At 42.4% G+C, this 19,412-nt stretch overlaps 1 protein-coding gene across 3 annotated transcripts in view; it reads left to right on the top strand.

Moving 5' to 3' along the window:
* The first annotated feature begins 431 nt into the window (after positions 1-431).
* Positions 432-19,412, top strand: part of sema3d (sema domain, immunoglobulin domain (Ig), short basic domain, secreted, (semaphorin) 3D) — a 30,341-nt gene continuing 11,360 nt past the window's right edge. The window contains exons 1-10 of one of the 3 annotated variants that reach the window (XM_056388137.1): positions 432-690; positions 7,734-7,830; positions 7,953-8,210; positions 12,083-12,243; positions 14,182-14,244; positions 14,354-14,473; positions 14,584-14,677; positions 15,234-15,362; positions 17,244-17,380; positions 19,227-19,341. In XM_056388137.1, the coding sequence (XP_056244112.1) occupies positions 8,003-8,210; positions 12,083-12,243; positions 14,182-14,244; positions 14,354-14,473; positions 14,584-14,677; positions 15,234-15,362; positions 17,244-17,380; positions 19,227-19,341 (1,027 nt within the window). In that variant the 5' untranslated portion in view covers positions 432-690; positions 7,734-7,830; positions 7,953-8,002. Of the gene's footprint in view, positions 691-1,927; positions 1,949-7,733; positions 7,831-7,952; positions 8,211-12,082; positions 12,244-14,181; positions 14,245-14,353; positions 14,474-14,583; positions 14,678-15,233; positions 15,363-17,243; positions 17,381-19,226; positions 19,342-19,412 lie in introns of those variants that run through there. The other 2 variants (XM_056388136.1, XM_056388138.1) reach the window with 2 other exon arrangements.

Consider the following 19,412-nt stretch of genomic DNA (forward strand, 5'->3'; position numbering starts at 1 on the left):
TTTTAAGTTATCAGACATTAATTAGAACAACTTTTCGGTTGCCACTTCTTTTATTATAGCTCCCAGAATCCACTTTTAAAGAACTTTGACATTTTTCTTTTTTTTTTTTTACAGCGCCAGACTCGAAGGATTATTTCAAAAATACTTTATTTATGCTTTCTGTACTCCATGATACTATAATATTATACAATAGATCCATCTGCGTCTGCTCTTTTAAGAGCATCAAAGACATGAGGACGTGAAGTTACCATGAAAGGCTCAACTCAGTCCTGGCTGGCAGCGATACAGATGCTGAGGGCCACACCCCTCCAGGAGCGGCAAAGTAACTGGGAGTTTACCGTCTGTCTTTCCCGGGGCGAACGGCCACAGTTACCAGCCATTCAACACACACACACACACACACACACACACACACACAACACACACACACACACACACACACACACACACACACACACACAAGCAGTGCAGTGCACCGAGAGTTCAAGAGCGCTGGTGTGCGTTTAACAACATTTAAGGGGAGTGGAAATATCTGGGGGAAGTATTGAGTTTATCCATCCACTTTTCTTTTGGTCGGGACGTCGCTGTGCACGTGTCATACTTTTAACTGCGTTTCTTTGTGCGTCGGGCAACTTTCAGTGAGACGTGGGCATGTGTTGCATGTGAGAGCAGACGAAGTTGAGTGCGCAGGTAAGATGGAAACAATCGATAATGATGATATGAACGCGTAATTTATTCAAACCTGAGAACTCTGTCGCTTAAATGCTCGTTTAAATGAAACTGTTCCATGATTTTCATGTCGTCCTCGTGATATGAGTTACTATTAAAGTATAAGCAATTTGATTGTTTAAAGGACCAGTACAGGTTTTCGTTTCATGTTGTTTAACTTTATGATACAATGTTTCTGACACAACAGAGTTTGTAGATCTTATATTTTAGATTTCTTTCAAAATTTACACACTTTCCTTTTCTGTTAACGTGTTTGTATATTTTAACATATATTTTCGACAACTTCTCCATCTTCATCCTTCATCCCTTCAAAATCAGGGTTATCCAAAATGTCAACTTATAAGAAATTCAGAAAACAGCTTTGTTTTAAGCAAAAACCTTTTCAGGATAATACAATGGCTTTCGAAAAGACTGTTAGATGTAGGACAGTTTTAACAACCTGTAAGGTGCATGTAATCCTTTAATCACCATTCTTGGTAATAACTGCTGTTCACTGGAGAGCAGTGATGTGTTTCTTAATGGTGCGAGCAGTCCTGTGTAGAAAGGATTGCAGTAGTGTAGAGGCTCATTAATGTGAAAATTTATGTATTTTAATTTATTTAGCCTGTTCATTTGAAGCAGTTGGCTTCTCTGCCTCAAATGAATGAATCAGTATTTTATTTTTCACCACTGAGAGATCTGTGGAGGTCCAGATATATGTTAGGAGTTGGTGGAGTGACAGGAGTTTGGTGCAGTGTTTGATGAGTGTTGGGACAGTGTCTGAGGAGGGAGTGAGTGTGGAGGCTCCAAATACCCTCAAATTGAATGTGACTAGTTGCACTTAAGCAGAATATTCGCGTTGCGGATCTACAGTACATTAAACATGTTGTAGTGAATATACTTGCTTTACTTATGAAGCTCATTGACTGTGTGTATGCCCTACGGTGTTTCTGTGGTTTACTGTGCAGCAGGAGAGGAATTAAAAACAAGAGGGACAGTCATGTAGTTATTTAGTCGTCTTTCTCCTACCTGTGTATCTTACAGTCTCCAGGAGCCGCTCTCCACTCACTGCGCTTCTTAAGGTTTATCTAACTCCCTACAAGGAGCTTTGGGTCGAGCGGGTTGTTGTGAGAGAGGCAAAGAAAGTGTGGAGGGAAGGAAGAGAGCGGGAGACATCGCAGTTGTGTGGGTATTGATTTCTCTGGCAGTGTTTCAGGTTTTTTCGATCAGCGTGACTCAGGTAAATAAATGATTTCTGCTTCGGGCCACAGAGAGACAACTCAGAAAATCCGCTCTGATTTTCTCCTTTAGACACTGTCCGTTTGTTACGTCAGTGGGATGGTGTCTGCCAGGCATACTAAATACAGACCGCTGTATACAGGCAGCTACAGGTTTACTCAGCTGGGGATGAGCCAGGCTGCTGAAATCACTGCCTGGAGATGTGCGCCTGTGAGCTCTGGGGACTTTGAGGGGACTTTTGTTAGGTGACACACACTTTGTGGCTGAAACTGCATCCTAATCTTGTCTTTGTGAGAGCTGGTGTGATTGGGGAAGTAGATTTGATAATAAGTTATTACCTGAGACTGATTGAAGAGTTTTTGTCAGGGTGTGCTATATCAATCAATTCAAACCCATGCTGTGTTAACCCTGAGCCTCCTGTGTGCTCGTGTTCTGCCTAGTGTGCAGGGAGTGATCCATCATTACCCTAAAAAATCACAGCATCAATATTCAGCTGTGTTTTGAATGGCCTACAGCACCATTCCTGCGCTCCGTGACAGCATCATGCAGTTCACGCCTAGGCTTTTTCCTGGACGGTGATGAAAACTCAAAAGTGAAAGAGTGCTTTCTCAAAACTCAACAGGTTTTGGGTGGAAAGTGTTATTAAAACATACTTGTAGCCATGCTGCACACTGGTGTAGCCTTATATGGTCATGTTTCCAGAATTCTTCAGTGGAGACAGACAAAAGCAACTAGGGCACCTTCGCTGCAGTGGTGATCTTAGTATGTTTAGAGAGTCTACAGCGGCTAGGTGTCAATGACTTGCGGACAGACAGCCTGGCTGGGTTGGCGTGCCCTGCAGCTCTGTGGCCTCTGTGTTTCCCGTGTCTGTAATGAACTGTATTGAGGCTGGTCTGGAGATAACCGCATAACAAAAGCCTCTCCAGGGTTGAGAAAAAAAAAAAACTAACAAAAAAAAAACCCAATAGATTTATGCCCCACATTTGCAGGGGACAGTAATGCTCTTGAGAGGAGTTGTTGCATAGCATACAAGGGTGTACCCTCGTATCCTCAGGCCATTGGGAGACAAGTGAGAGCACTTAGAGCTGTCAGTCACTGTTTTCATGCCCTATTGCTTCCATCTGCCTACTTCAGTATGGTATTAGCTTACACACACCGATATGTTCGTACATGCAGACACTCATACACATTTGAGTTGCATGCCTGGGTCAGGCCCTGTTCAGCACGTGTAGAGTTACTTGGTTTGTTGTCCCTTATCAACAAACCAATCAGCATTGTTTATGTATGTGGCGTCGTCTTGGTTACGTGGTTTGCTCTCTGTTGTGAATAGGCGCTCGACTTTGTTTCCACCTCATCTTTTTTCCATTTCCATCTTCTCTATACAGATGAGTTAAAGCACAGATCCAGTATCACTTCCCACCCACCCCCCTCACCCCCCCACCCCCCCCACCCCCACCCCACTCTCCCACCCTTCCATTCACCTTTGGTGTGACGGCAGACCTGAGCTGGCACCGTTTCAGTTGCATGTGGTTTAGCTGAGGAGCTGTGGGCCCTGTCTTCTATTCTACATAGATCAGAGGATTAAACTGCAACATTAAGCATAAAGCGGGTCTGTAACAAAGGCAGCGTGAGCACTATTATCTGGCTGTGGTGTATTTGGTTACCATACCAGCAGTTGCACAGAGTATTCTCTTACTAGGTTTTTCAGATAACAGCTTGGGGAGGGACAAATTGTGGACAGATAGGACCTCAGGGTTGGAATTTTATCCATCTCCTTTGGTTTTTCCCTGAAGACACACTCTTCACTTCCAAAACGGAAGGAATTCCTCTGGAATGTCCTCTTGTCCGGGCATTACCATACCATCCATTTCATGCCTAGAGGTTTCAAGCAAAGTGGGATTTTCATGTCTAATGCAGTGTTGTGAATGTGTTTATATAATTCAAAACAGGGCTCTGAAAAATCCTCACATAAACTCTTTTGCTAGGTCAGTGGAGTTAACTGTCAGGACTCCGCAGTGTGAGAGGGACATTATAAAATCCGGCAGCTTGTGGAGATCTGATTTATTGGATTTATTAGAAGGTAAACGACTGCAGGAAATACAGACTTTCCTAATGGCAAGGGATCAAATGATCCCTCTTCTAGTCCATGGAGAGGTATCAGGTATCCTTACCTAACATGTGCTGTGCTATTCATTCATTCATTATTTAGGACTAATTTACTGCAGCATTTTCAACTTCAAAGCCCATCTCTGTCTCAATCACCATGTTTGGATGATTGAATTTTGTGTGTGTAAGGGGATATTTTGGCAATTTATTTTGCATTCATTTTTTGGAGTGATATGTAATTTCCCAGGAGATGAGCATGCTGTGCTGATAGATACGGTGTTTCACTCAGATAAGGTGCGGTAATGTTTGTGGTTGAAATCTAAAATGAAACACAGCTTCCTGCCTTGGTGTTTACTTTATGACTTGAGTAAACAAATTACAGAAAAATGAGCAAGGGATACTGTAAAAGTTGCCAAAAAGCTTCAGTATAATAGTATGTAGGTTGAGGGTTTTGATCTCGGTCCAGAATAATCTTTCATTGTCGCAAGGATGATTTGTTTCATATTTACAGCATACAGTAAAACACAGTGAGATCTGCACCAAGTGTGTGTATTGACACTGTTAACGCAAAATAGTTTAGACAATCGTGAGAAGATGTTGGACCATTCAGATCAACATTATTACTTTTTATTAGCAGCATCTGCGCCTAGAGCTGACAGTGCTATTTTACTGTGTCTAAAATCATTTATCTTGTTATAGAAAGTGAAACAACGTATCCTTCTCCTAAAATATATAGTATATTACAGTGCCAAGACATAAAGAGTAAGAGTGGTGCTTGTCTGTATTTGGACAGTGTTGTGTTTCCGTCTTTACTGCCATCTATGACTGGAGTTATAGCTAGCAGAACAACATTAAAATTTAATGCTCCTTGTGTGTGCTTTATAGTTTGTGATTAGTGAAAACACAAACAGTGTGGCCTGGTGGCAGTACGGTATTTTCCCTACGAGACATGAACTCACACAGACTCACAGGGGAGTTACATGCTTGCTTAAATGCAATGCCATGCAAAAAAATAAATAAAAAAGATGATTGACCGGTGCCAAGAAAAACAAGTAATGTCTTGAGAGCTAGAAACAATTACCTATGTTGTTATGCCAGGTCAGTGACTGTGGTCAGGGAATAAAGACAAATAGCTGCGCTAATGCACTCTGTCCTGTGGAGATGGAGGGGTTTGATAATACTGTACTCTACAGAGCACCTGGGTGTTGCTAAATGCCTCATTGAGGGTGGTCTCAGTGTGAGAATACCCCTGGCTGGAGCACTTCTCCACCATCTGCTCCCTCCTCATGACCGCTGACAGCTTCTACCGGGAATATTTAATAATTTAATTTCAGCTACTTTAAATTTAAACATCTAACATCCAAATGTCTTGATCTTGGGCCATTGCTGATTGATTGTTTAATGGCACATACAGGCCTACTCTGTATTTCTTTGATGCTGAGCCCAAACCGGACAAGCCACTTTATTTGAAGAGGTGACATTTGTAAGATGCTATATGTTGGGCACCAGCAGCACTGTACTGGCTGCAGGCTTTAAATCTGTCACCATCGCCATCAGGATTGTTTCCCATCACCCCCTGCACCGTGTGCCGGCCATGATGCCAAAGACAACAGGGACTTTAGCTGCCAGGAAACAGGGGTGTTAGCTTAACCCACATGGCACAAGCTGTGTGTTTCTCCTCCTCACCTCTCTCTCTCTCGCTCTGCCTCATTCTTTTTCTCTATCTCTCTTTCCATCTCCATTATTCACTCGCTTTCTGCAGTATTGAATGACTGGCAGATCCTGTTGTCATCCTTTTTCTCAACAGATGGGGAGTTTTTAATGCTTCTCCTCCAGCACTTGAGCTCTCTCTTTTGTTTGGGGGTCATTCTTGTAGAGGGGTGCCGCACACAGGCCCGTACTGCTGATAGATGGTGGTACTCAAGCGGTGAAGAGAGATACATTACTTGAACGCTATTCACTTGGGTGAAATCGTGTCACTGCTCCCCTGAAGATACTGTTGGGAGGACGGGCCCCAAAACCAGCACTTTTACCGTCGCTCACAGAGTGTGCAAAGACAGCACAGAGTGAAACCTCCTCACTGTCTCCCTCTCTCCGCTGATTGCCCATCCATCACACACAGCTCTCTATCTGTATTTCTAACCCTGAAGGTGTGAAGGTACCTCAATTTGTCATCTTAAATAAACAGCAGTCTGTTTATCAGGGTGTAATCCTCCCCAGTTTAAAGCCACGGGGGGCTTGGATGGGTGCCACACTGCCTTGACTCTCCCTAAAAGTTCAAAACAGCGGATGACAAAACTGGACAGGAAAAATAAATGAAGTGAAATGATAAATGAAATGAAATACTTTTACAGCTTGTATCTGTCTGCCAACATGGCATTGTACGTTTTATCACACAATGCAGATCTGTGTGCGTAGGCGTGAATGAATAGGAATGTCACCTTATATAATTTCCTAGGTGCTGCATAGACAGTATTTTTGCAGTGACTGTGTCTTCTCTTGTCTATGTGTCCAAATCTTCCAGCTGGAAGCATCATGCTTGGCTTCAGCCTTTAAGACATAAGCGTGTTTGCCACAGCAGATCTATTCATTTAGGCTGACATTGTTTATGTTGTCACGAGTGGATGCTTGTTATCTGAGATGGGTGTGGAAGCAAATGAGTGAGGGAGATGTAGCAATAAGGTCTGAGGGGAGGAGGCATTCTTTTGATGCATTCTTTGATTTTGTCATCGATGGTCTGGTTAATTAGTAGCTAGATGGCTGTGGAGTGTGGACGGTGCAGGAATGCAGGCCAAGTACCGGTAACATCAAACATAGAACAAGACTAATGTCTATGTAATTGTGCTGATTTACACATGATCCCGAATAAATCAGGAACATTTCATTCAGGAAGTTATCCGAGTTCAGATTCATAGATACATATAAATGATTAGGTCCAGGTTCTTTGGCATAATATCTTGTTTTGAAAGGTTTCAAGTATCTTGAAAACATTGAATATAATCCTTGATTCAAAGTTATACAGATACTAACACTCTCTTAATAGAAAGTGACACTAAAGAAAAGAAAACCCTCCCTGCCAACTTATATTGTTAGTTTAATGCCCTACAACTCACACTGTAAGTTATAGGGTATTGAAAATCAATGAAAAGATTAACATCTACACATTAACTGTTCAATCCCAGTTGGATGTTTGTCAGGTCAAAATAACTGATTGAAACGTTGTCACGTCTCCAGTGATGAAAAGTTCCTAGTTCCTGACTGAACATAACCAAAAACAAAAAAAAAAAGATAAATTTTCTGCAATGTTCCTGCTTTGCTCTACGTTCAATTACTGCAGATCACTCTAGCTCTCCTTGCTTATTAGCGACAGAAAGGCCAGTGAATGTTCCCATGACTGCTTGCTCATACAGCGCACTTTTCACAGTGTCTGACCTAATGTCTATGCTACAGGCCTCTTTAATTCACTGTGAAGTCCCTGATAGGACATGGCCCATTTTTTTACAGGACATAAAGGAGGAGCTGACAGGGTCATCAGCCAATGCTAAAACCATTGGCAAGTATCATTTAGGTGAAGAATTAAATGAGTTATCCGTCTGAAAAGGAGATGGAGGAGAGAGGGAAACTGAAAGATAGCAGAATGTGACTGTTTTGTTCCCCTGACCTTTGTTTTGGGCAAACAGATTTAAGGGTGGCACAAAAGGAAATCCAGTGACAGGCAACAGCTGATGTAGGACGGGTAAAGAGAGGGGACATGCCTGGAGGGCTCCATGGTGAAACGTGTGTACATATCCTGTGTGAAGTTTTAGATGAGACTGCACACACACACACGCACACACACACACACACACACTTATGATTGCTCCTCCCTAGCTTGACTCTCTACACTGGTCTCCCTCCAGGGTTGCTGAAAAGGACAGAGTGAAAACGGAACAAGACCACTCCACACACCATGAAGAAAGAGCGCTCTGATGATCAGAGTATAAATGAAGTTGGGGCTCTGTTCAGCATGTCTGGCAGTAATTATGACGGCAAAGGGAAGAGGATTAAGGTACTATCCCATCCTGGGCTCCCATTAGTGGGATTGATGTTTTTGGCCACCCTCCCTTTTGGAGCAAGCATCAAACAGAGTGTCCCCAGGGTCAAACTCAGCCACAGAGGTAAGAACTGAAATATTGTTGATTTGTCTTTTAATGTTATTGTAATTACCTATTTACATTTACTTTGAAACTTGGATACTATTTTCCTTTTTATCTTTATGAGAGCAAAATAAAGTTTTGGTAATTTGAGGTAATTTTGCATATTTTTTTATCTCAGTGTGCACGCACCTAGCTGGAGTTATAGCAGTAAACAAGGCAATTGACTCTGCTGATTCACACATGGCTCCCTTGTGTTTTTGCCTTTTTCATCCATTTTTTTTTCTATTAGCATTTCACCCATTCAGTGTGCATCTTCTAAGACCTTCTTTAGCTTTGTCTATTTCTCTAGGTAGCAATTTGTCCTCACTTCTCTTGTGACACAGCCAAGAAGAAAAGTGAAAAGAGATATTAGCACTGTTAAAGTAGAATGAGGGATTTAAGATCTACTTACTGATCCATTAGCCCACTTCATAATTCCCTGTTTGTCACTTTTTATGAGCACGAGAATGTTTTCTGGCCACTTTTTGTGAAACACGAACACGATCTCTTAATCCCCTCGTCGACATAAATCCTTATTACATTAACCTGAAGTCAGGTTTATATTTTAAAAAATTCAAGACGGCGATGACAAAATGGCAAATGCCTGTTATAAATAAAATACACTCTTGTATTCGAAGTCTAAGTCACATACAGAACATACATTTCATTTCGATGCCCCTGGTCCATGGGAGACGGTCACTGGACCTGCTGTGTGTATATTAGCCAGTCTCGGCAATGCGCGCCGTGTCCATGTGTTTAGATTTGCGTCTGTTTGCTTTGTGCCACCAAGGGAAAGCTAAATTATTGCTCCCCTTAAAACCCATTCTAAACTCCAGAGCAAATGTTACTTCAAAGTCTCCATCCCTCATGCTATGTATCCGCTGCACACAACCACACAAATGAACTTCAGTCTTGCTCCATAAAATTGAATCCCCACTGTGACCTAAAAGTAAACTCAATCTGACTTCAACCTTCAAAATCTCTCTTCTGGTCAAAGGCTTCCAAAACCAGTATGGCTGGAAATAGACACACATGTATGGCCTGAGTGTCCAACATAAATATGTATAAGTATCTGCAGGAATAATGATTGCTAGGGACAGTGTTTACTCAGCAGTTAGGGTAGTATTTAGCTCCACAGTTTGTTTTATTTCATGTTTGTTCCAAACCAACCAGATATAAGATATTGATAAAATAGAACAGGTCATTATTTCAGATATGATTGCGTTTTATTGGGTCTAGATGTTTGAGGCAAGTATTTTTTTCATATTCTGTCAGAATGTGTTTCTTGGCTTTGCTTCACCGCGTGGACTGTGAGCACGGCTGACTAAACTGTTCATTCAAGAGAAAGGCCGTCTGACTACAGTATGCAGTGGTTTCCTTTGGACCTCAGAGTATCAACAGTAGAACAATGTCCATGTTTGGCTCTTTCTGTCAGGGAAGACTTAAGCGAAGAAGAATCCATCAAAAGCTAAATCACCTCCAACCCAGTGCACACATCATGCACACAACTTGTCATCATCTCATCAGTGCACACTGCTCAAAAGCAACACCAGCCAGCAGTAATCACTCTTCAAACATCGCATCACCCTCCTGTGAAAGCGCAGCTTCAATGAGCGAAGGGTGAAACGATCAAAGTGAAATCATCTCTGAGTGGGTGAACACCTCCAAACAACTGCCTTCTAGTCTAAACCTGTGACCCTAACTCTGAAATCATCCCGAGTTTAAGTTTCATCCAGAGCCACAACATAGACAGTGGGGCCTTCTGCCAAATGAAAACATTAACTCATCTGCCCATGATTTAGATATCTGTAATATGATGTGTATTCAGATTGTTGCTTTTGTTCCTAATGTGTGAGCAACAGGATGCTAACTGTAGCATGATACTATGCTACAGTTTATTAGTCATATACAGCGTTTTTTTTAGGACATTTTGTTACATTTATCTAAAAAGTTGTTAATAAAAGTTGTTTTAATTTCTGTGAATTAAATCTGGCTGTTCTTGTGCTCATGTTTAATAGCTTACTTCTTACTTCTTGACCTAACATTTGAGCCTGGCTGTGTCGTTGCTCCGTGTATCCTGAAACCATGGACATCCTGCACTGCATATTAATGGCACTATGAGGCAGTGATCATGCAGCATGAACACAGCGGCCTCATTTCAGCTTTAGCTTTAATGCAGCGATAATGATCAGTAGGTTTCTTCTAATGATTATTGTGCCTAAATGATGTGACTCTTTTTCCCAGCACATATGGCAGATTCATATGCAGAATCATTACAGCAACATATCTTTCCCAGTTCGTGCTCTCATTTCAGTGAGTCAGACAAAAGGCAACAATGAGGTTGATAAAGCAAGGCCTTACTTATCCTGAGGTGAGTTAGGTGGTCTACACTTGTACAATATCAGGCGTTATAGTATTATAGAGCTTAAGTCTAGTTTATCAGAAGAGCTTAAACCTGTTGGCAGCGAGCCAGCTTGGTGATGTCTTACTTAAACCACAGGCAGAGGAGGAATTGATCATGAGCTTTTGAGGCCTCTCTTCTTTGGGGAAAGGTGTGGAGCACTACGCTAAGCAGGGACAGCTAAGCAGGCTGTTTCAATGGGCTCATAGTGCTGTGTGTTTACAGAACAGATTAGCGTTAGCCAAGGGCTAGCAGGCCTAATCTCTCTGTGAGGTTTAGTCTGCTGCTGTGGACATGATGTATGTGTGTGTGTGTGTAGGGGTGAAAGATATGAGCATGTGGGGGATGCTGTGTGTGTGAGCTAGTGTATAGGAGGAGGTATTAAGCAGGATTGTGTGGTGTGGAGGGGTCCTAGAAGTTCAAATATTGGAGGTTGGTAACCTCTTCAGTCCTTCACACCAAGAGGGTAATCACAATGTCAATCCTTTCAGAGTGACTCCCACAGGACTCCCCCACGTTCAGCCAGTGTTTATTCAAGGCATGTTGCTATACTGGTGCAATGAAAAGAACCTGGTGATAGAAGAGATTTCCTCAGATCAAGGAGATCAAGGACACAGTACTGCACTGAGAATGTAGTCAGTTTTCAGCTCCCAGAAAACTCTTTATAATGAACTGTGGAAGATGGGAGTCCAAAGACCAGCCGATACTAATTGAAACACAGCCTATATCTAGTATCCACCTCTTTATATACAGTATTACCATTATGAATCATATCGACCTCTACAGCGAACCATACCATGATGTAATGTGTGAGCAACAGGTATTACACCTGCTCTCATCGTGATCTTATCTCATGTAGCCTTATGCCACAGCCACAGCTCATGTTTATGAAGATGTTCAGTCATCTGTAAATCAGGCTTAGTCAGGAAAGCATGGTAGAGGGACAGGTCTTTTTTAGAAAAAATAAACCCCCATCTTCTTGTCACCAGCTGGTTTTAAACTGAGACGTATCTTCGTGATTAATGAACTAGCTATGAAAATACCCTGATAGAGGAATGCACAACTGAAATAATGTGTTACTGAAGTCTTTGCTACTGTATCTCCTCTCTGTCAGTGTGTGTAGCTAAGGTGTTGATCCACAGAGGATTAGGCAGCTTCAAATCAAGCCAAGACACGTTATTTTTTTTTTTTTTTTACCCAGAAGACGGAACCCAGTGCTTGTCTTTGGGATTTGGGGGGCAGAGAATAAGTTAAGCTTGACAGCGTAATCCTGCTGAAATATTTTTTCAGTGCACTGTAATTCAATGTTAGATGGTGCATTTTTCACATTTCAGCAATGTGCATACACTGTAATGCGGGGATTTATTAATCTCTTTGTCTCTATGTGTGTCTGTCTCTCTCTCTCTCTCTCTCTCTCTCTCTCTCTCTCTCTCTCTCTCTCTCTCTGGGCCAGAACTGCTGCAAGCTGGCAGTGTATCTCTGTTTTTGGGCCCCTCTGAGGGCCTCCACTCCCACTCGCTGCTGTTGGATGAGGAGAGAGGCCGTCTTCTGTTGGGAGCGAGGGATCACGTCTACCTGCTTGACCCCGACAATCTGGTCACAGCCGCCAGAAAGGTACAAGAGCACAGAACAGGAATGTGCAAATTACATAGAGAAGGATATAGAACCATCCAAAACGAGTGCAACAAATAAACAGCAGCGTTTGGTTTTGCTTCTCAGGCCATTTGCTACACTTGAGAGGTTGTTTAGGTACACCTTGAAGTGTTTACAGCAGTCTTAGGAGTCCCCACATCCTTTGACGGAGGGATAGTGCTGGAAGAAATTCAAGTTAGAACAGGAGATTGAGTATCTACTCCAGACACAGTAACTGACTCAATCCCCAGACATGCAAAATCCTGCTTGCAGTCGCTTGAGACACAACCTTTTTTATTTGCAGTGAACAGCTTATTATTATGGAGACAGTCGTTTAGCTTCAGCTCATGATACTTATTCCTGTCCTGCCATTAAGTGGGGATGATGTAAAGTATTATTTTTCCATTAACGTGTTGCTAATCTGGAATGCTCTCAGCCGTGTTTAAGAGAAGAGCTCACCTTTCAGTCAGCAGCAGTCTGAAACTGTCTGTCTGGTGAGGTCAGGGTCATGATGTTGGAGGGGACACACACACACACACACACACACACACACAGACACAGGCACACACGCACGCACAGACACCACAGACACATCTGCACACACAAAGTATATACACGTTTACGGAGGACACACACACTCACTCTCACGCTGACGCTCACGCTTACACATTTACACAAACACACAAATGCATTTGGACGGATGCCATATGTTAAAGTCTGTGGATGTGAGTGCGTGTTTATGCAGCTGAGGTTGATGACAAGTGGGACGACAGTGTGTTTATTTGATCCTTATCTAGTTGTTTTAACTCTTAGTCGTGCTCTCAGAGTGTTGCCTTTTTGTTGCCTCTCTGGTCATTGATACTGATGGGAGATAGGAGACCAGAAGTCTCTGAGCCTTTTGGGACCAGCCCTTGACAGTGAATATGATCTAAAGTTACAAACTTGGCGGTTATCAGTAAATAAATTGGCGTACCTGGGAAAGGACCCCGGGGCACTAAAACACGGCAAAAATATTTTGCCTTCCAGTTGTTTCTACCTTGATTTTCAGGCGATAGCTGCAATGTTGTAAACTTCATCACGGTCTTTAAATATCCCCATATGCTGTGGTAAAACTAGGCCACTGATCATGTCATATGCTGGGTTTAAAAAAAAACAGTGTCAGCCCTTACACAGGCCATACACACTCAAAACATCACACTGGTTTTCTGTGTGAATTCCTCAGCGGCGTGCAATGATTTGGAATCATGAGGTGTTTTAATATTTGTGCTGGTGTGTTTGCATGCGTATCAAGGCTCTGTCGAACCATGAGTAAGGTTGGCGATAGCGCTCCTTGGTAGGCTTTAGACGAGGTAACACGCTAAGCACATAAGCCTGTTATAACACATGTGTGAACATGGTGGGGTGCATTGAAGGGACCCTGGATGTTACATGTCTCTCGTACCAGCACCCGGAGGTGTTAATGATTGTGTGAAATCTGTTGTTCATTAACTCCAAAATGCGGAGAGGCGAGGGCCATGAGCTTACGTTTACTTACTTATAGGTACCCCTTAAAGTGATCCATAAAACCTTTTATTCTGCTCTAAAATGTACAAATGGCCAATGTAGAAATGCTAACACAGGAGTATTACTCTCCACTTAGATCTTATGAGGAGTCTAGCTACTGCACTCTGAACATGATATATTGTTAATTTTATACAGAGCAATGTGATAGTCTGGTAGAGACATAAAGAAAGAATAAATTATATTTTCCAAATTCTGTGTAGATTTAAAAAGCTCCAACATTAAAATCTTGAACTATAGTAGCACATAAATGGAAAATAAATGTATGAGGACTGGTTTGAGATCCAAGGTTAAAGGCTCACTTGTTGGCTGCATTATGAGATGTGAAATATTTTTTGGTTTTTATTTTCCTGTTATCAGATTTACTGGCCTGCTCCCCGGGACAGAGTTGAAATGTGCAAACTGGCGGGCAAAAACGCAAACGTAAGTGCACAAAAATCTGTTCACTGCTGTGTGTTGTAATGTAAAGCATACCTGTCGAATAAGGCGTTGCAGTTCATCCCTGCTCCTTTTCTCTCCCTGCTTGTTGCAGTTGGAGTGTGCTAACTTTGTCAGGGTGCTCCACAACTACAACCGAACACACGTCTACGCCTGCGGCACAGGAGCCTTCCACCCCAACTGCGCATTCATTGAAATTACCGGCCGCAGAGAGGTAAACTACATATACGTGTGTAAATCTCAGCAAGAGATTAATTTTGGCGAGTTCAATGTTCGGATTTAAATTTTTGAAAATGGAATGCTATCTTCCCTTTGGTCTCTCAGGATGGCGTGTTCCAGCTGCTGTCTGGTACGGTGGAGTCTGGCAGGTTGAAATGTCCTTTTGATCCGTTGCAGCCGTTCACCTCAGTGCTCACAGGTAAGCTGAACCATCACACAACACTTTAGCAGTCCTCTCTCTGCCTTATCTCTCGTGCGCCAGAGTTTCACTGCTACACAGCACTATATCCCCGGGAATAAACGATGCTTGTCGACATGTCTCTGCTCGGTCGTTTGAGGAAATTTGTGTTCATGTATCTCATGTATCTGTTTTCCCAGCACTTTTCTCCAAATTATGTTGGTGAAGAAAGAGGCAAGCAGACATTTCTCAGGCAGCAAAAAAGTTACTTGGCAAGAAGTTGTAAACACCGTGTGTTTGTGAGCTTTATCTCTTTCATATGTTTGTTTCTCGAAATCTTTCTCAGTCTGTGTTTTACGATGGGTTCACTGAGGTAAGCTAGAGAAATGGTACAAGTGAAAATAATAATGTAAACTGTTATATCTGTCTTCTGATGATGTCCTTTACGGTGCACATATTGGATGGATTGTTCAAAATATAAAACTGAGAAGCGATTGTGATTTAATCTTTAATATGCAATAATGTAGTGAATATTTAGATGTCATAACTGATCGACCCGTCTCTGTAATTGGTCCAGATCAGTACCTGTACGCCGGCACATCTTCAGACTTCCTGGGCAAAGACACAACGTTCACACGCTCCCTTGGCCCTCCACCTGACCAGCACTACATCCGCACAGACATCTCTGAAGACTACTGGATCAATGGTACACACATGCTTGCACATATCCACATTAACACGCCGATTGCACTCAAAACTTGTTATTGCTTTTTCTCCAAACTTCCAGCCTCTCTACTGACACAAAGAGCCTCTCTGTGCCCTCAGGATGGTTATTGGCATTCCAGCGTAGAGGAAACAGCACACTTATTCATTTAGCTGGAATTTTTATATGACCACACCTACAGGGGAATTTACAGTGTGCCACAAAGTTCACGGTCTTAGTCATTCAACTGCACAGCCACGCATGCACACACACACACACACACGGGCATGCACAGTCATCACTGAGGAGGGAGTCTTCTCTCTCTGTATACGTTTCCAGTCCCAAGTGTTTTACAGCAACTGATGGGTTGTCGTGTATCAAGAGTTGTCACCGGGATTTAAATCCTTACACATGGTCTCCACATTTCACAACCACACAGTGAAGAGATGTTTGGAGTAATTACGTCTCTCTCTCTCTCTCTCTCTCTCTCTCTCTCTCCCTCTCTCTCTCTCAGTGTGTGCACTGTATACAGCCTGTGTTGGCGCCGGGCATGCAAGAGAGACAGAGAGACAGAGAGAGAGAGAGACAGACACAGAGAGAGAGAGAGAGAGAGCATAATTTTTTGCAGTGTTTCTGTTCGTGTGAGCCTGTGGAACATCTTTCCACTGCTGCAGGACTAACAATGACCTTCTGTCGAGTGTGTTAGCAGTCATACATTAAACCGTTCCAGAGAGGGAATCACCCTCTGGTGGTTGGCTCGACTTCTAGGGGCTGAGCTAATTGTTGATGTAATGTCACTGCAACACTTAGGCCATTGGATTAGTTTCCCCTGAATCAGGACACTGATGTCAACATGCTGCTTTCTCCTTCCCCTCCACTACTATTTCCTAAATCATGTGCAGTTTTCCACGTCCTGTGCAAAATCACAAACTATTAATTGCTAATAATTCTTGGCATTGATTTTTCTGTTTAGTTGCACACACTCAGTCCAGAAAACTTTGATGATAACAGTGAAACTTACTTCTGCATCCCTGCATTTCAGAGGCAAATATTCTTCTATTTACTACATTTACTTGGCAGCTATGGATATGAATGCTTTTCCTTTTAAGATTTTAAATACAAATATATGATTATCTTATAAAATATGATACTTTGTCATATATAAGATTTCAGCGTGTTACATGAAAGCTGTCTCTCAAAGCAACCCACAGAGAATTATCACCGGACTCTGCAGCCCCCCTTTTTGCTCTGCGGAGAATTTTAGCAAATATTAGTCTCATATTCAATGCTAATGTTGCTGTGTGTCTGCACGATGAGTAAATGTGCAGCTGTTCAACTTATGAAGGTGATAATATTTCAGTGTTTTACAGCTTGCTCAGCTTTCCCTACATGTGGCCAAAGAATCAGTTCTGCTTTAAATAATGTTTTGAATGCTGGACTTTTACTTGTATATTATGGTAGTGCTATGTTTAATTTAAGGATCTGGATAGTCTTTAAATCACTAAGGACTTGTGATGAGGGTCGATGTTTGAGCCTGGGTGTTCCAGCTAGCGGATGATCTCTATGCCACACTGCTGCTGAAAATCATAGAAAAGTAAACAAAACTGCTTTTAAAGTAACCTAAATATTCTGGCTATTACTTTATTATTCCATGTAGCAAACTGTACAACAAGTTGAAGATATATGTGCAGCCCAGGCTTTAGTTTAGTAAATAGAAATGGTAATAAATCCGCTGTCTCAGTAGAAATAGAGCAAGATTGTAAATAAACACATGCTAAGTGTAGTGTTAATGTCACTTAGAGGCTGCAGAGCATGGCAAAGCCATTACCTGACACATTTTAACACTCTACCTGTCTCTCACTGTTTTCTTGTCTGTGTCTCCAGAGGCCAGGTTTATATCTGCTCATCCCATCGCAGACACCTACAACCCAGATGATGATAAGATATACTTTTTCTTCCGGGAGGTATCGTGGGAAGGCAACGACAAGAGCATCCTGTCCCGAGTGGCTCGTGTGTGCAAGGTGAGATATTACACACAACTGAGGTGAGGAAAGTGGGAGGTATTCAGGGGCGAGGAGGGGAGGGGGTGAAGATATGACCGGCGGGTGGAAAGGTAGGGCAGAGAGAGGCGGATGGAAGACCAGGATGCTGGATATGGATGTTAAGACTCAGTTGGTAATGAGAGAAACAATGCTTTGAAGATTTGGGTTTTGGTAGCACAAGTATAGAAACTAAGAGTGCAAGGCCTCTTACAGTGTGTGGAGCCATAACTCCTACAGTGCTCTGATTGGATAAGGATCTTCGTGTCAGCCATTACAGGAGTGTTTTATGTCCCCCAGGAGGAGGCCTTACTGATAAATCCTTCTTTTGTAGTCATCTGAAAGAGTCACAGGGTGCTGCTGTCAGGGGCAGTAAATCATGTTTTTAACCCCTTTGTGCTCTGCTGTACAGATTGCCCCGGAGATCGATGCTGTTGAAATATCTTTGCTCCATCTCATTGTCGTCATTCTCTTGCCAAAAGATTTGCATGTACTGTATTCTTATTAAAAGGGTGATAAAGATTTATTTTGTAGCAGTCTCATAAATAGAGTTTGGCTTTGGGGAGATTTAATTTGCATGATAGTGCTTGCACATGTAGCACTGTTACATTACAGATTGCTTTGTCCAATGCACCTTACACTGGGAACATTCAGCCTCTACTGGAACAGCAGCTCGAACTCATATAGCCAAACTTGAACTGGCAATACAATCTTCCTCTCTGTTCAGCTGTTGGATGCTGCAGGCCATTTGACAAGCATATCATGTTTCAGTGCCCATTAAATTCTATTTGACAGCATGTCAAAACAACTGTAAGCTTGGACGGGCACTGCACAGCTGATTGAGGACAGAAGCAGGATAGATATCATGATTGGGACCCTTTAGCGTACTACAGGGTGTACCATTAGTCACTAAAAATGGGACTAGTCCACACAGCAGTTTGCTATGTGTATTCGAAGGTCTATTGCTACATTCTTAGAGAAAAGCTTTCAGCGTGTTTATGACTTGGGAGTAAGCTGTAAGGCAGACTGGAAGGAGATTCCTCTGGATTACAGCCCTCTCTTTTTCCCTCTCTCTTGGGTATCCCTCTCTTTCGGTCTTTGTATTTGTCCTTCTCTTTCATTATCTGTAAGTGTGTGTTTTTTTCCCCCCTGCATGTAAAAGCAACGAGGGCACTTCACTTCAGTCCTCTTTGAAGATTATCACCATTGTGAAACATCCTCATTAAGTGCTTACATTTTTTTCTGGTCTCTTAAACACAAGTGTGTTTTTGTGTGTGTTGAACCACAGCGGTCTTTTCTATACCACTTAGTGCGCAGAGCAAATTTAATGGAGAGGTTCTCTTAAGTTTTCTATGAATTACAAAGAGGTGCACTTCAACGCTCTTATCATAGCTCAATCAAAGGTGGCTTACTTAAAACAGCAGTTCATATGCTAAGATAAAACCTGCATTATTAATCAGCAGCCTCACTTCTCTCCCAACGTGCTGCACTTACATTTGTTTCTCTTCTTCCTTTTATGTTTTCCTCTCTCTTTTCAATTACTCCTGACATTACACTAACAAGAAGGTCTCCTTTGTGCCGGTAAAATAAGCAGATCCATACAAGCTGCATGTGGCTCACCTGTTTATTTTCCTAATTAGAGCAGGAAATCGGAGTCAGGCTGCGATTCACTGTGTTGTCTCTGCGTGCAAGTCTGTTGGATAGATTACAGTCAGATTGTGGTTAATTACAAAGTGTATATTTTTAATCGTGGTCGTGTTTTGGCCATGTTGGACAGCTGCACTATGCTGACTGTGGTTTTGTGACTGTGTATGTGGTTGTGTTTCAGAATGATGTGGGTGGGCTGAGGAGTTTGACCAATAAATGGACCACCTTCCTCAAAGCCAGACTTGTGTGTTCTGTCCCTGGACCGGACGGAGTGGACACACACTTTGATGAGCTCCGTAAGTGACTGAGGAAATAAAAATTAGAAGTGTAGGCCAACAAACTGGGTTTTATCCTGTAGATACTATGT

Source organism: Seriola aureovittata, chromosome 10 (genome assembly GCF_021018895.1).
Source record: "Seriola aureovittata isolate HTS-2021-v1 ecotype China chromosome 10, ASM2101889v1, whole genome shotgun sequence".
NCBI lineage: Eukaryota > Metazoa > Chordata > Actinopteri > Carangiformes > Carangidae > Seriola > Seriola aureovittata.